This window comes from Urtica dioica, chromosome 8, assembly GCF_054948205.1.
Source record: "Urtica dioica subsp. dioica isolate 48M chromosome 8, U.dioica_male_clone48M_v1_H2, whole genome shotgun sequence".
NCBI lineage: Eukaryota > Viridiplantae > Streptophyta > Magnoliopsida > Rosales > Urticaceae > Urtica > Urtica dioica.
The window spans coordinates 11699900-11713890 of NC_142763.1; the positions used below are offsets into that span (position 1 = coordinate 11699900).

The 13991-nt window shown below is 31.0% G+C and overlaps 1 protein-coding gene and 1 long non-coding RNA gene across 4 annotated transcripts in view; both read left to right on the top strand.

Annotated features, from left to right (window-relative positions):
- The first annotated feature begins 753 nt into the window (after positions 1–753).
- LOC149388130 (truncated transcription factor CAULIFLOWER A-like) overlaps positions 754–13991 on the top strand; it is a 53690-nt gene continuing 40452 nt past the window's right edge. The window contains exons 1-4 of one of the 3 annotated variants that reach the window (XM_089623707.1): positions 754–1182; positions 3464–3548; positions 3940–4004; positions 4163–4262. In XM_089623707.1, coding sequence (XP_089479833.1) covers positions 998–1182; positions 3464–3548; positions 3940–4004; positions 4163–4262 — 435 coding nt within the window. In that variant the 5' untranslated portion in view covers positions 754–997. Of the gene's footprint in view, positions 1183–3463; positions 3549–3939; positions 4005–4162; positions 4263–10553; positions 10944–11032; positions 11240–12831; positions 12917–13991 lie in introns of those variants that run through there. The other 2 variants (XM_089623708.1, XM_089623705.1) reach the window with 2 other exon arrangements.
- Positions 5771–8476, top strand: LOC149388131 (uncharacterized). The gene is made up of 3 exons (XR_016300736.1): positions 5771–5820; positions 7955–8064; positions 8247–8476. It is a non-coding gene; the product is annotated as an uncharacterized LOC149388131 (long non-coding RNA).

The following is a 13991-nucleotide window of genomic DNA, read 5'->3' on the forward strand; positions in this document are numbered from 1 at the left end:
TTGTCATTTTTCACCTCATTTTCAAATAAAAAGTCATTTTTCACCTCATTTTCTAAAGGTAATCAATCATTATGCTTTTGGCCGTTTCCCAATTTGGACAGATTTAGGGCAAATTTTATTTAACAGTCAAGCTTTGCTTTTAATTATTATTATAGCCGATCGAGTTGTTTGTAAAATCGTACATGTACATCCGCGATAGGTCGAGGATTCTAACTTCTAAAGCACCAACTGTTTTATGCTTATTCTGGTGCGTAGTTATATTTTATTCATAATAAATAATAATTATAATCACAAATAATAAGCTAGCTAAAAGTTTCTAACACGGACGGGTATAACAGTCGAGCGAAAAAGTAATTTCAGACACTTGTCAATGTTTTGTAGTGGTGGTCTTCTGTAAACGACTGACACGCGGCAGCCCTAACTGTTAGGAATATATAGGACAAGACATATCATACTTAGTGTTCTCGTTTGTAGTAACGGACAAACACACACAAACAAAAACATAAAAGAAATTATAAATTATAAATGATAAATAGAGAAGTGATATGTAGCATTTAAAGCCACATTTTTCTCTTCTCAAAAAAAAAAAAAAAAGCCACATTTTTCTAGTCATATGGTAAATGAATGAATATTTAAAGTTAAGAAGATAAATAGTAACACGTGTACTGTCTTATTCTGTCGCAGTTATATGTTTTTACTTTTCTTGGAATCTTAAGAACTAATAACACAAAGTTAACTGATTGTAGAGCTAAAACAAAAGTACATGTAAACTAAAATATATGACATTAATTAGCAAACCCTTTTTCTTTCTCCGGATATGGTGTTCTTTTATCGTTTCCTCTCTTGAACACAAAAACATATTGGAGCCTATAGTTAGCGATCGTACGGCTTTTGCATAAGAGGACCTGAAAATAAAATAGACCCTAAAAGAGGAAGAAGTGGAAGATCGCACAAAAGAAGAAGAAGAAGCATAAAAAATAAACACAGTGGTATAAATATGGGAAGAGGAAAAGTAGAGCTGAAGAGAATCGAGAACAAGATTAATCGACAAGTCACTTTTGCGAAGAGAAGGAATGGGCTTTTGAAGAAAGCTTATGAGCTCTCAGTTCTGTGTGATTCTGAGGTCGGACTCATTATTTTCTCCAATCCTGGCAAGCTCTACGAGTTTTGCAGTGGCTCTAGGTATATATATTAATTGATTTTTTTTTTCTTCATGTGATTATATCTACTATTGTGTATATACAGATCTACTTTTAGGTATAGTTGTGTGAGAATTTTATGGTGTTGGTATATTTTTGGTATTGCGATCTTGGGTTTTGTACTACGTTTTGCAGGTATTGTCGTTTTTTTTCTTTTCCTTTTCTTTCTAAAAAAATATTCACACCATAGATGAGATATATTTCTGAGAACTGAGTATTTCTTTACTCCTCTTCAATGATCCAGTGAGTAAACTCTGATTTTGTATTTTCATATAAAAAAAATTGTTTCACTTTATAGCATTTTTGAATCAAGAGATCTGCTTCAAAATGATAGCTCCTTTAATTATCAATCATAAACTGTCACAAAAATCCGTGTCTTGAAGGGGGATTATCATATATATGATTTTTGTTCCCTAAGTTATTTGGTTTGTATTCTCTGCTATGTGTACTCTTTTTCTTATTTCTACTATCTTCTTTTCCATTTCTTTTCTGAATTTCTACATGTGCAATCTACCTGAAGGTGATGAAACTACCACTTCAAATTGTGTAACATGATTTTTAAATCCATATAATTTAATACATGTGAACTACAATACTTTTGATTTTTGTTTTCTTTTCTATTCTATTTTTAACTATAACATATGCACAAAGGTCCTGTTTTCCAAATCATCATTTATATTACTTTCTAGAGTTTTTTCATCAGATGTAAAACTATAATTTATGATATTTTGTACTTAAACTTACGTTTGGTGAAGCATATTCTTTTAGGACGTAAATTTGCTTGCAATGTATTCTGTTATGTGTAAAAGATTCAAGAATAATAAAAAATAAATTCAACCGAGTCTATTCTGTTTTTTGACTCGATCCATGATCAATATGTACTAAATTCGTTCTGGAGTGACGTGATTACTTTTAATATATGACTTAGTTTCCTGGGATTTAAAGCATATATTTGGGACTTGTTTTAAGATTTTCTTAGAGAATTTTCCCATGATTATTGATCAACTCGATTTAGTTTTTTTTAATAGTATTTTTATGCTTTGGTCAAGTGATCCTGTGTGCACTTTTCCTTAGGTTTTTCATGTGTGCGGTTGTTTTTTAATTTATGATTTATTTTGAAGAATATTCATGATATATGGTGGCTATTGAGATGATTTTTGCATGTATTCACTGAACTGGATTTTGTTCTTCTGAGTTGCATATACAAGATAATGCAATACGCAGAATATTTGTGATATACAGCTTGTAATTTATTGATGTGAATGAGAGGCCATATGTGTTTGATTCTAGAGAAAATTATAAATCAAAATAGGCATCACCTTCCTTTTCTTCATTTCTTTCCCTATGCTAAAAATTTAGCCATCACCTATAATGAATCTAACACATACATGTCAAACACTTTGATTCATATTTTTTTCTTCCTAAAAGTTTACTATTTATGCCTTGGTCAATTTGTTGCGCTTGTTCATTGGTTCACTCCTTCTCTGGATTGCTCGTGATAAGTTGTTGCTCTTGCTTATGGTTGATTTTATGATTCATAAGAAATTTCTATAGCGTTTCAAGTAATTTCCCAAAAAAAGTTTTTTTATTTGACAATCTGAATTGCTATCATTGAACTTCAACTCTAATTTAATAAGAAACTCCTTTAAAAAGTAGATATTTTCTTGCAAACAGGTACGTACAAAGAATACATATCATATATATAGTTCTCATTTAAAAAAAACTAACGTAAACAGGATGGAAATGAAGTACATCTTTGGTCGATATCACTAAGTATTTTTTTTTATAAGTTTCCTGATATAAAACTTTTCTTCCAAGAAAGTAAGGAAAATAGATAAATAGTTAATAGTAGTATAATACACACACGTATGTATATACATATATATATATATATACATGTAAAACTAATATTGTTGGTATAGTTTATTGTAAATAAATCTATATATCTTTAAGCCTATCTGATAGAGAGGTGTATAAAATACATTATATACTGAATCAGACCTCTCTATGATAAAAACTATATGACTTTGATTAAGTCCAAGTGACATAAATTGAACAGTATACAGTACACTACACATATATAGCATAATAAACTAATAACTAATGAGCAGTATTTTTTTTTAAACGAATGAGCAGTATTATTACGTTGTACTGATAAATCATCATCAAGATCAGTCCATGAGATTTGAATCAGTACATCTTTAGTTAGAAATTAGTGGGTCCCACTCTTAGGCAGCTAAATATTGTTGATAATCATGATCCAGTATGGCCAAGACAATTGAGAGATATGAAAGCTGTTGCTATGGAGGTCAGGATGGGAAACAATCTGGAAAGGAAAATATTTCACAGGTACATACATACGTAAAATATTTACACAAAAAGCAAAGTTGTGACAAATGTGATGGTACCTAATAATTTAAAAAGAGAGACGTAAAAGTATTTCTAATACGTCATAATTCGGTTGTAATTTTGTCACACCCCTAATTTATTTTAACCTGGCCAGTTCTGCGAGACAGTGATATACAAATTATATTCATTGAAAAAAAAATGTTGCTTATGTATATGCACCTACTAAAAAAAACCATATGATTGCAAAGCAATATATAGTAGTAAAGGCTATTAAACCTATCTTATTAATTTGTTTGTGCTGTATATGTTGTTGAGATGATCTATATATATATTAATAGAGCTTATATTACATATCTATATCAGTAATCATGGTGATGAGTTTCCCAATCAGCAGAGCAGCTACCAAGAGTACTTGAGGCTGAAAGCAAAAGTCGAGAGCCTGCGAAAAACGCAGAGGTATAATAACCTATTATTTAAAGTCGATAATAATAAGTGTAGGTTTAATTAATTTAGAATTCATTAATTTTTTTCGCTTGCTAACAGTGCGACGATGTACATATATATGAGTTCCACGTTGATTTAATTTTTTTTTTTTTAATTTCTCACATTTTTAGGCACCTTCTTGGGGAGGATTTGGAGCAGTTGGGGCTGAAAGACTTTGGACATCTTGAGCATAAGCTTGACATGTCGTTGAAGCAAATTAGGTCAATAAAGGTATTCTGAATATATTGTCTTGACTACTAATATATATATATATATATATATATATATGTGTGTGTATGTGTATATATATATGTATATATATAATATACATGATCATATGAAGCATGTGTGATCAAAACTAAAATTATAATAATATCAATTTTATTTCGCTCTTGGATTTACCCCAAATGGCAACAAATAAGTTATATTTGCAATATATATGAGTTTAAAAGCCGTGGTAGGTATCACGGTATTTTAGATTTATCTTGAGAAATATTTTTTGCAGGATTATAAGCATAATATATAAGAACGTACATGCTTACTCTATATCCATCATTAGAAAAATTAAATTATTACGAGATATCTAATTATAGCTCAAAAGTAATGACACTTTTAATAACTAGGTTTCACAACTTCTACGTATCCGAAAAATTCAAGTACATGAATATAATTGACGAAAAAAATCACGATTTTATTAGACTTGGCTAATAATTATCTGTCCGCTATAACTTATTAATCGATTATTAACTATTGACCAATTTATGGATTGAATCGTCTAATTAATTTATTAATACATATAATTTTGGCCATTAGATTGAAATAATTCTAATGTTGGATACCTAAATGGTTTAATATAAAAATCTAATTGAATCGCATAACACAAGTAATATACCCTAATGAATATTTTATTAGGTATGTTCAAATATATGATGATGGATATAATTTAGGGCTAAACTCGATTTGATTGACAAGTTATATTTAATAATTCGGAATCCACCATGAAATTCTCTCATGATTCAATATTTCAGATTAGAGAAAAAATTGAGGGCCGGATTGAAAATTTAAATTTAGCAAACCGAATAAATTTTAACATTTTTTGGTTATAGGGCTAGAAAATTTACCTCTAGCAATACAAGAGGCTTACGCTTGTAAGGCAAGCGAGAATGTCGTGCTGGTCGAAATGGAGAAACTTGATGTCTGGTCTAGAGAGAGAAAGTATCAAAGGCGGGAAGGAGAGGCCATGACGTGGCCATAAATATTTATCTCCTACTTTGATCCATTTGTTTACCAAATTTAAATACATGGCTAACCTTAAGTGGTTTAAACGAGCAATGATTTGACATATCGGTTTAGGTTAAAAGTTAAAACGGATTTGGGAAGAAAATAAACTAAGAGGTTAAATTCATGCCCTCGTACGTATGTGAGCATAACTTTTTGTGACGATATAGACGAGTCTGGATGGGTATATTTTTATACCACTAGACAATGTCATTTTCTGATTGTGATAATTTTGACTTCTATATGTCAAATTCGGCGTAATGTAATTTGTCACTGCATATCACACTAATATAAATAGTTTCCAGAGAAAAACTAAGCTTGGATTGCCTATACTTTTATGTTATTTTCTAAATAGGTCTTATATTTCATCTATTTTTAAGAACATGTTGACTGTATCTTGCCTTTCACGACTAGTTATGCATGAAAGGAAGGTAATTTAAATGTTTATTGTTATTTAATGAACATGCAGGAACAAGAGCTGATTGAAGCAAACATTGAACTAAAAAGGAAGGTAATTTAAATGTTTATTGTTATTTGCTTTACGTTAACAATAAAATTTGTGTATTTGCTGCTATGATATCATTGATGCTTTTTTTTTTTCAATGAATTGAAATTTTATAAAAAAAAAAAAAAAAAGTAATTGCTTCAACCACCACCGTTTGATAAGTTTTTTCAAATTTCCACCAAAAGTTTAATTTGATCAAAATTACCAATAAGTCACTTGTACAAATACAATTTTATCTTCAACATGATATCAACAATTGACATTTATTATTGACATAGATGTCTACAATTAACGTTTATTGTTGACATCTGTGAGTTTTGAGTTCTCTGTTTGTTGATATAAATGTCAACAATTGACATTAATTGTTGATGGTAAACTTGTATTTGTACAAGTGATTTAATAGTATTTTTGGTCAAATTAAGTTTTTGGTGAAAAATTGGAAAAAAACTTATCAAATGTAGTAGTTAAGATAATTTCTCTTTATAAAATGAGGTGCATATTTCCTAGAAGCACATTGTCTAATTATATACTAGTGTTATAGCAACGACATTTATAAGATTACAAGTTAATTGTATTATTGTCAAACGAATTTGAGATTCTCATGATACTTAACAATGTTACATAACAAAGATATCTATATATATATATATATATATATATATATATATATATATATATATATATCAACCACTACTACAAAACTGAGATTCTACAACACTTAAAAACAGTTGTAGAATGATTCTACAACGTTTATTAAGCGTTGTAGAATCCTGCGTTGTAGAAGCTTCTACAACGCTTATGGATCCGTTGTAGAAGCTTGAAGGTTTCTACAACGCTTACGGATCCGTTGTAGAAGCTTCAAGGCTTCTACAACGCTTACGGATCCGTTGTAGAAGTTTCAAGGCTTCCAAAATATCTCGCCGCGGCGATGTACATTTCTCGCCGCGGCGAGACTTTCTACAACGGATCTCTAATCCGTTGTAGAAAGTCTCGCCGCGGCAAGAAATGTACATCGCCGCGGCGAGAATTAAAAGTCGCTTTTCAATAGAGCGACTTGAAATATTCGTTTTACAAAGTTATATTTCTTTTATTTCAACCCAAATATTTTCCAAAATGTCATAGCAATTAAAAGAATATATTTTATATTGCACCAACGTGAAAAAAATGTATATATTGAAAATTCTCAGAGAAAATTTACAAGAAAATTGCAGAGAAAAGTTACACAACGGAAAGAGGCTGAACAAGATGTTACCGGTATCCACACTGACGGGTTTTCTTTGATAGTACAAGCCATTATGAATATAAGGAAATTGAGGCTCCTTAATAGTGATATAGGAAATTGTGGCTCCTTAATAGTGATATAAGGTACGTGCTGAAAATAAAAAAAAAACATAAAAAAAAATCTAAAGCTTTCAGGTTAATTGTATACTAGTGTTATAGCAACGACATTTATAAGATTACAAGTTAATTGTATTATTGTCAAACGAATTTGAGATTCTCATGATAAAGTAACAATGTTACATAACAAAGATATCTATATATATATATATATATATATATATATATATATATATATATATATATATCAACGAATCACATATGTAATCTAACTATATGTGTGTGTGTGTGTGTCGTGTGATGCATATCATTAATAGTGTTGTTATATTAATAAACTATGTCTTCTTTAATTTTCGTAGGCGTGTACTCTTGCAAAAGGTAAAGAAAATTAAAAAGTAAATGCTTCACATATGAACCTTAGAAGAGTGTTTACCAGACATGATGATGAAAATTTATGGGTTTGTTATACACCCCCACTTGTTAATTAGTTGGTAATTGGTTGTACATAATTCTCTCACTTAAATAGATCAAGTTTGAGTATTAAACGAGTGTTTGCCCGATTGGGACGCAACATATATTGAAATTTGACTCATTCACACACATAATACTAATTTTTACTAATACTATTCCACCATTCCATAAATACTTTGCTACATTTAATCTGTCATTTGAGCATCAAAGTAATTTAAAAAAAAAACACTAATATATAAAGGGTATAGATCTCTTTCATCATCTGTCTGATGGAAGAGAATAAAATATCAAATAGGGTCTAATAAAATTTGCTGATCATGATCATATGTAGTTGGAGATTCTTAGTCTATGTGAAACCAGAGGGCAAAATGGTACATTCGAGAACCAACCGATGCAATTCAACTTTGAGCGTCTTCAACCTGATTATGCTATGCATACTAGGTAACAAATATCACTCTTCCTTTAAATGATTATTTTTGTTTGGGTCGATTTAATAATAATGATACAAAGTTAGGTGTAATTTTGTGTTTTTTAAACAAAAAATAATTAATTATTTATCACCTGTATATTTAATTTAATTTGTATTTATTTTCCTTAAATTTCTTGTTGCTATTAAACTGCAGTTACAATGATAATCTCCACTTTGCGGATAGAGAGCAAGCGAGGGTGCAAAACCTCATGGATAGGTCTGCTTGTCTAGATAGATGTTTTGATCTTTAAAGGTCTTTATTGCTCTTTAAAATTATTATTATTATAATATTATGTTTCCTGTGGGGCAACAAGACAATACGGACTTTTTTCTACTTTGCGTGTGATTTGCGTGGAATTGGTAGCTTGTGAGCTGAAAGAACAATTTATGGAATTGGTAGCTTTGCGTATGAATTTATATTCTGACTTGGAAATATGGTTGTATATTAAATTGCACATGGGATGCGCTTCATGGTTGATAAACAAGTACTGTACATTAAAGTGAGTGTTAAGTGATTGTCCTAGCCCTAGCCCTAGCCCTAGCCCTAGCCCTAGCCCTTACATTAAATTGCACGTGTACGTATTTATTAAGAGTTTGGTATCCCTTCAATGTTTCCTGGTCAAACTAAAAAGCTATTAAAGTTTGAACAAGGAAAAAAAAAAAAATACATGCACTACATGTATATTCTTACATGTGAAAAAAGAAATGATCGTATAATACTATTATCTGTATGAATTTATATTCTGACTTGGAAATATGGTTGTATATTAAATTGCACATGGGATGCGTTTCATGGTTGATAAACAAGTACTGTACATTAAAGTGAGTGTTAAGTGATTGTCCTTTCTTTAATCTTTTGATTCTTTCCTCCTTCCTTCTTTCTTTCCAAAGAGCATCTATATCTAGTAAATGAACAATTTTATTTTATTTATTTATTAGATGGTAGAAAATAGGTTGTAATAATGCATATTTCAAACCCTAAGGTATAATTATTAATTAATTGCCAATATGTTGTATATTTTGTTTGGAGTTTTCGCTTACTCTCACGGATGAAGTTTGATAATATTAGAGATACTTTCTTATTCTCGAATCAATTCTTTTATGCCACGTGTACTTTGTTCGGCAAAATGTTTATTTTCTAAAGAACTGGACATCTTCTACGTTCCCTCAAAATATCTGTGGAAAATACATTTACACTTTAAGGTTAAAGAGCTATGTGTCAAGCTAATTAATTACTTCGGTGGTCAGCTAAGTATTTCAAAGCTCTCTCTCTCTCTCTCTCTCTCTCTCTCTCTCTCTCTCTCTCTCTCTCCAATGCGTACAGCTGCGAATATTATGTAACGAAAATGCAAAAAAAAAAAAAAAAAAATCAAGAATCTTCCCTTGGATATATGCATCTAATAATAATTATCTAGATATATTTTGTTATGCTAATAACATGACATTTTAAATGTGGAACAAAAAAAATAGATATATAACATATATTGGAAAGGAAAATCATGATGTATAATCAACGTATATACAAAGAAGAAGAAGATAATGTATAACCAACGTATATACAAAGAAGAAGAAGAAGAAGAAGAAGAAGATAAAAATAGAGCCTAAATGATCTCATCATCAACTTCTTGCTCCTCTAAAAGAAATTGGAGTATGTTGTAAATTATTGTGCTAATCAAATATCAATACGCATCATATATTTAGTAATCAGCAGTTTTATTTTTCTACTAGGACAATTTAATTATCATAACTGTACACTTTTTTTAGAACATGCTGACAATTTTAAAAGTGGGGCTATTCAGTTAAACTGTTTTTTCATGATCAAAATAATAAACAATACTTGTTTAGTATGTTTTTAAATGGTCAAAAGGGATACTTGTTTAATATGTTTTTAAATGGTCAAAAGGGACGGAGCTCATTTTTTTTTTTTTTTAGAGAGAGAAAAGGTCCACACAGACCTTGAGAATTTAATTGGTCATTTCATCCAATACTTCCTCTTGCAACTCAAGAGGAAGAGTACAAATCCAAGATACATCAACATTACAAATCCAAGACATAGATACAAATATAAAAATAGTAGGGAAGGGAAAGGCAAAATCAACCACGTAAATATGGGTAATTTAAATAAATAAATAAATAATTTGCTTTTCGAATATTACACACTTCAGTGACTTCACTGCAGAGTAGTCACTTGGACCCATCCTTGTACTACAAAAGAGAAACCATTTTTTTCTTTACAAAATATTGATCCAATGGTGAGAGTGAGACAACAAAAAATTTAGACTCTTTCCCACGACATAGCCCTAGCCCTAGCCCTTACTAGGGGTAATATAGGAATACATGACAAGACAAAGGTGTAAATAAAAAAGTAGCGATAACATATGTATAAAAAAGTGAAGAAGAATCTATGGTAGATTGGTGGTAGATAAACGCCGTCAACAGAAGCAGTGAATGTTTTATTTTGTGTGTGTGTGTGTGTGTGTGTGTGTCCGTACAAGACCCCTGAAAAATCTCATCCTCTCTCTCTCCACTGCAGCCAATAACGACATGCACACACTTAGACAGCCAATCATAGATCGACAACGCATCATAAAAAACCACCGTTGATTTTACCTCAAAACCACCACATCTCTAATCTCTCTCTCTCTCTTTCTCTCTCAAATAAGCCACGCTGAATTCACAATTAACACAAAACCCTCCATTTCAATAAGTTTTCCTTTTTATTAATTACCTAACCCTTTCTTTAAATATAGTGTACCCATTTATTTCTCATGCTATCTGAGACACCTTCACATTTGGCAAACAAGAAACGCTTTCCTTTCCCTCTCTTAAATTGGGGGTTTTTAGTTTCCAGGTTGGATATTTGTTTCTTTTTATGTTCGAGGACTTTCCTTCTTTGTGCTTTTTATTTTCCCCACAAGCAATAATAATTATTATTATTAGGGAGAAAATAGAAATAAATAAAATGGGAAGAGGTAGGGTTCAGCTGAAACGGATTGAGAACAAGATCAATCTGCAAGTGACTTTTTCCAAAAGGAGAAATGGTTTGATGAAGAAAGCCCATGAGATCTCTGTCTTGTGTGACGCTGAAGTTGCTGCCATTGTCTTCTCTAACAGAGGAAAGCTCTTTGAATACTCCACTGATTCTGGGTAACAATTAATCACTCTTACACATATATATAGTTTTCTCTCTCATATCATATAAATCATATACCCTGATTATTAATTCATTTTTATTTTTCTGGGGGTTCTTCTCTTTCATTGCATTCTTTGTTAGAGATGTAAAATTTGGTTCTTTATTTATTTTGGGAGTTTTTACTGAAGTATATAGAGTGATCACAATCATGAGTCAAAATGGAAGATTTGACCAGTAATGCTATTTTATGGATTTAGGATAAGCTTAAAGATATATATATTTGGATTATATTTTACCAGTTATATATGTTTATTCTGGGTTAAGGGTTAGGTTAAAGATATGTTCATCGATACTGATCAGTAGGGTTGGATTAGATTTCGCTTTTGAATCCGATCTATAATATATAGTGATCTTCACTTCTATAACTCTCTCTCTCTCTCTCTCTCTCTCTCTCTCTCTCTCTCTCTCTCTCTCTCTCTCTCTCTCTCTGTGTATATTTCTTTGTCTTATTGTTACCAGCTTTCTCTTACCTAATTATATTTAAAGTAGAAATTGTTTGGATTTGACCAAACGAGCTGTTGGTAATACAGTGATATGGTGTGGGAGATTCGGATAGATCTTTCTGGTGAGCTTTATGGCCTAATTTTGTGTAGCTTTATATAAATCAGAGGGTCTTTTCTACTAACCCTAGCACTAGTTTATTAGTCTTGCTTAATATGATCTGATAAAATTTTCATTACAGCACCAAAAAAAATTATTTAGCGCATAATATGTGACTCTTAGAATCTGCTCTACAATTGCTAAAAATAACATAAATATATCGTACATATACAATTTTTATAATATATTTTTATATTGACTAGACTTTTACTTATTTTTCTCTACTGGAATTGTACCTCTTGTAAATTTGCTGGATATAACTGTTTAGAAATAAAAAGATTTTATGTATACTTTAAATATTTATATTCAAAGTATGTTAAAACCTAGATTTAGTATTTATAATCGATCTAGTGTTTTACAATTTCTTATAATAACAAAATCAAATGCTGCATATTAAAACATTAGACTGTTTATCAAACTCCAAGCCTAATTTTTATACTAAATTAAGTAATTACAAATAACATGTGTGCTTCTATGAAGATCAATTTAACTTGCTTCCAATGGCTTTTTTCACTTATGGTTTTAGCACGTCCTAACTTATATCAAACACTAAAAAAATGTGTAAATTGCAATAAAAAAAAATGTTACCACTCCATCGAGACAAGGTACAGTATGCTATAATCGTATGATATATAAATGTTATTTTTAGGATTTGTACAATAGATTTGAAGGATCATATATTATGAGTCAAAATATGTTAGAGCCGTAAGTAAAAATAATAATAATAATAATAATAATTATAATATTGACAAAGTATTCAGGAGTTTTTTTTTTTAAAAAAAGGTATTCAGGTTGTTGTTTTGAACTATTAGATATACATATATGCACATTATGTTGCAATTCTAGCTACATGGAGTATTGAAAATGCTTCAATCAAGTAAGTATATCATTGTGGCTATGTTGGTACTGTTTCATTGTTTATTATTATTGATGTGGGTTATAACAGAATGGAGAAGATATTGGAACGCTATGAGCGGTGCTCTTATGCAGAGAGATCTTTGTCAACAATGCAGTCTCAACCTAACTTTCAGGTTTCTCATATATTATCTCTCTCTCTCTCTCTCTCTCTCTCTAAGCAGGTATCAAGAACTAGTTTACCTACATTGTTAACTTCTGTTTTGAAATTAGCATGCTGATGTGTTTTCTTGTTAATTTTTCTACTGTTAAAAAAAAAAAAGCTATGTTGTCTAAGAGAACTTCTAGTTCTAACTATGTCTAAGAGCCCCTATATATATTATATAACATCATAAGTACAGATTTGCCTTCACTTTTCTGTTGATGGTTTAATATAATCATTCTTGACAGTTTTTGCAAGTTCTTGCACTACTAGAAATCATGCTTTTCACAGCACATGTTTTCACGGCGTTTGGCAAAAAAACGCTGTTAAAACATCATTTTTTTTATTGTCGAATCGTAAGAAGACACGTGGCTTGTGAAGAGAAACGCTGTGGAAAACATAAGACAGCGCTTATATATAAGCGCTTTCATTTTATTCCCTCGAATTACAAGAAGCCATGTGGAGAAGACGTGGTTTGAAAAAAAAAGTTTTGACAGCGTTTATATACAAACGCTGTGAAAAGTTAATTTACAATTATAACTTGACACGTGTAAGTTTCAGAATTTAATTTAATTGTATTTGTTTATATCGTTAGTTTTTGTTTCACAGCGTTTATGGGAAAAGGCTGCAAAAATATGGCAGTTTATTCTTTTTTTTTTTTTGAAAACCAGGCAGTTTATTCTTTCATTCTATTTCTAAGCATAGAAAAAACCCCTAAATCTGAGTATATACCCTTCTTCTCCATTTCTCCAAATACTCACGTTCTCCACGGACGCACCCTCTTTGCTCACTCTTTGTCGAGTAATGTCAAGCCATTGACAACCATTACCGAATCCTCCACCCTGTCAACGACGCCTACGGCCTCTGGCTCACCTCCATCATCTGCGAGATCTGGTTCGCCGCCTCCTGGGTTCCCCAAGTGGTGCCCCATCGTCCGCGAGACCTATCTCAACCGCCTCTCTCTCAGGTCTCTTTCTCATTCTCTCTCTCTCTCTCTCTCTCTCTCTCTCTCTCTCTCTCTTGCAACGCACCCCACCCTCTTTACTCAG